General features: G+C 33.2%; 1 protein-coding gene across 1 annotated transcript; it reads left to right on the top strand.

The window, feature by feature from the left end:
* Nucleotides 1-493: 493 nt before the first annotated feature.
* Nucleotides 494-2052, top strand: LOC120177582. The gene is made up of 4 exons (XM_039183682.1): nucleotides 494-621; nucleotides 728-925; nucleotides 1204-1419; nucleotides 1587-2052. The coding sequence occupies exons 1-4, from the start codon at nucleotides 598-600 to the stop codon at nucleotides 1827-1829; spliced, it is 681 nt and encodes a 226-aa protein (XP_039039613.1). The 5' UTR covers nucleotides 494-597; the 3' UTR covers nucleotides 1830-2052.
* The last annotated feature ends 563 nt before the right edge of the window (nucleotides 2053-2615 follow it).

Genomic DNA, 2615 nt, shown 5'->3' with positions numbered 1-2615 from the left:
ACAGTAAGCCCAATAACATACATTACCAATGAAATTAATAATGGTACATAACATTATATTTTATTTTAGTTAATTATTCGTCGTTAAAAATAATAATAATGATACTGATGTGTCACTGTAAGATAATATTACATTATCATTGAAAAAATAAAAAAGATGTCATTTCAACAACATTTTAACGGTATATCATCAAAATGAAATCAACATTAGGTATGTTTTTAAAAAAATAATTAAATGATCAAAATAAAAGTATGTGATTAATTAGATGACAAAATACATAATTTACCTTCAAATTACATAATTTACCTTCAAATTAATTACCTCTATATAATAATGATGGGCATGGATAATTAGGACAAAAACAGACCCATTACTTTATACGAATACATAAAGAGAGCATGAAAGGGGAGGAGGACCTCACTTCAACGCATCTATCATTCACAAATCTTAGCTTCGGACTTTGGTTCGGGTGTGGACTTTGGTTCGGTAAGAACCATCTCCATTCTTAATTAGTTTTTCTCTCTTTGCTTCAACAGAGTATACTCCAGGAATTTCAAGCTGGCGATCGAAAATGAAGGATCCAGTGTCCGTGAAATCATGCCCAAGAACAGAAGAATCATGGTATATGATTCTTAATATTTGTTCAACGTGTTTTTTTTTTAATATGGCTAGTCACTGGAAATGTGTGTTGATGGAATGGTGTTTGATGTCATTTTGTTTTTGATAGGGAGCTGGTGAACCTGATGAAGAAGGCAACAGGTGGCCCCCATGGCTTAAACCTTTGTTAAGAGAACAGTTCTTCGTTCAATGCAAGCTTCATATTGATTCTCACAAGAGCGAATGCAATATGTATTGCTTGGATTGTATCGATGGCTCTCTTTGTTCTTCTTGTCTGCCTTCTTACAGGGATCATCGCTATATTCAGGTAATCCACCATTCATTTCTTCTTCTTTTTATGGGTTTTCGCTTTCCATTTCTGGGAGTCTGTTCTCCGCTAAATTTTACCTTCCTATTTTCTTTTCCTTCACTTTTTCACGGCATCCAAGCATTCGATTTTCAAACTCATTTACTCTGTTTCTAACGACAAACCCAAATGTCTTTATCGTGAATGAATGCATCAGTTGACAGATAAGACAGCATAACCCACGAAATTCTCATGTGACTTGTCTGTTAATTTCCCATTTGATATGTTTTTTTTAACAGATAAGGAGATCTTCGAACCATGATGTAATAAGGGTATCGGAGATACAAAAATACCTGGACATAACTGGAGTTCAAACCTATGTAATAAACAGTGCCAAGGTCGTCTTCCTCAATGAAAGGCCTCAACAAAGGCCAGGAAAAGGTATCATCAACACTTGTAAGGCCTGTGATCGAAGCCTTGTCGATTCCTTCCGCTTTTGCTCTCTCGGTTGCAAGGTAAAAAAAAAAATTCTTCATTCATTTTCTCGTCAGTCAAATCTGCTGTTTGCTAGCCGAGTAACTGTACGGGTCAAATTATGATCTTGACACTTCAACTAATATCAAATTTCAATTTTAGTCCTATAATTTAATAATATCATTAAAATTAGTAAACTGAAATACAGATAGTTGGAACATCAAAGAAGAGGCAAATGGAAAAGGCAACCGAGTCCGAGGACTCATACAGCAGCAGTAGCCATGGAAAGTCAAAGAACAACCACAGTGACAATGTGAGGAGCTTTAGTCCTTCAACACCCCCTCCAACATCGGTTAATTACAGAACTGCCAAGCGAAGAAAGGGTATACCCCACCGATCCCCAATGGCAGGACTAATCAACGATATTAGGGCACATAACCTTAAATTTTAGAGGTATACATTGTCCCATTGCCTTAAAAATATATATATAGACAAAGCGATGGTCACAATGCCCCGAGTCTTTCACCAAAAAGAGCCGGCATTGTCATATTCTCGAGTGTCGTGTAAAAAGAAGCAGCACAAACATACAAGTGGGGATGACAAGTGGAAAAATAAGCCCCCAAATATATTAAGAAGCCCTTTCATTTTTAGAACTACCCTAGGGGCTTATTGTAATTTAAGGTGAAATAAAATTAAGACAATATTACAATTATTTTTTATATATTTAAAGATAATTATAATAATATTTTTCTTATTGAATATAGTTTTTTTATCTCAAAAATTATATCTGTTCAAGTTAGATAGGTCCTAAATTTGAGTTAATTTAATTATAAGTAAAAAATAATAATTTTTGAATCAAATTTAAATGGGGGAAGAACTTGAACTAACCTGACCAATCACCTTCCATAATCTAACACGTAATTGTATTCCTAATTTTTTTGTTTCCGTTAGTTTGACATAAACAAAATTCATTTAATTTAAAGTTAATTTATAATGTATCGTTGACCTTATATAAACCACTAATAACTTAAATTTAAATATTTAAATAAATTTCAGAATAATTTAAATTTAAAATATTTGAGTTGACAAAATTTAGAAGGGATCTCCCTCGAAAATGATTGAATTTCATATTAATTAGAAAAGTACTATAAAATAAAAATTAACATAATTCTGGAGATACCACCTAGGTCTAGGTGTGTTGATTGTTGGAATGGTGAATAGGTCAGCCGCATTGAAT

This window comes from Hibiscus syriacus, unplaced genomic scaffold (assembly GCF_006381635.1).
Source record: "Hibiscus syriacus cultivar Baekdansim isolate YM2019G1 unplaced genomic scaffold, ASM638163v2 tig00003454_pilon, whole genome shotgun sequence".
Classification (NCBI taxonomy): Eukaryota; Viridiplantae; Streptophyta; class Magnoliopsida; order Malvales; family Malvaceae; genus Hibiscus; species Hibiscus syriacus.
The sequence above is the reverse complement of the archived record's forward strand: the minus strand, read 5'-3'. Positions and strand labels throughout refer to the sequence as shown.

Excerpts from the sequence above, each read along its gene's own strand:
- LOC120177582 (XM_039183682.1), top strand. The coding sequence starts at position 598 with ATGCCCAAGAACAGAAGAATCATG. Across the intron at positions 622-727 it reads CCAAGAACAGAAGAATCATG|GGAGCTGGTGAACCTGATGA; the intron begins GTATATGATTCT and ends TGTTTTTGATAG. Across the intron at positions 1,420-1,586 it reads TTTGCTCTCTCGGTTGCAAG|ATAGTTGGAACATCAAAGAA; the intron begins GTAAAAAAAAAA and ends ACTGAAATACAG.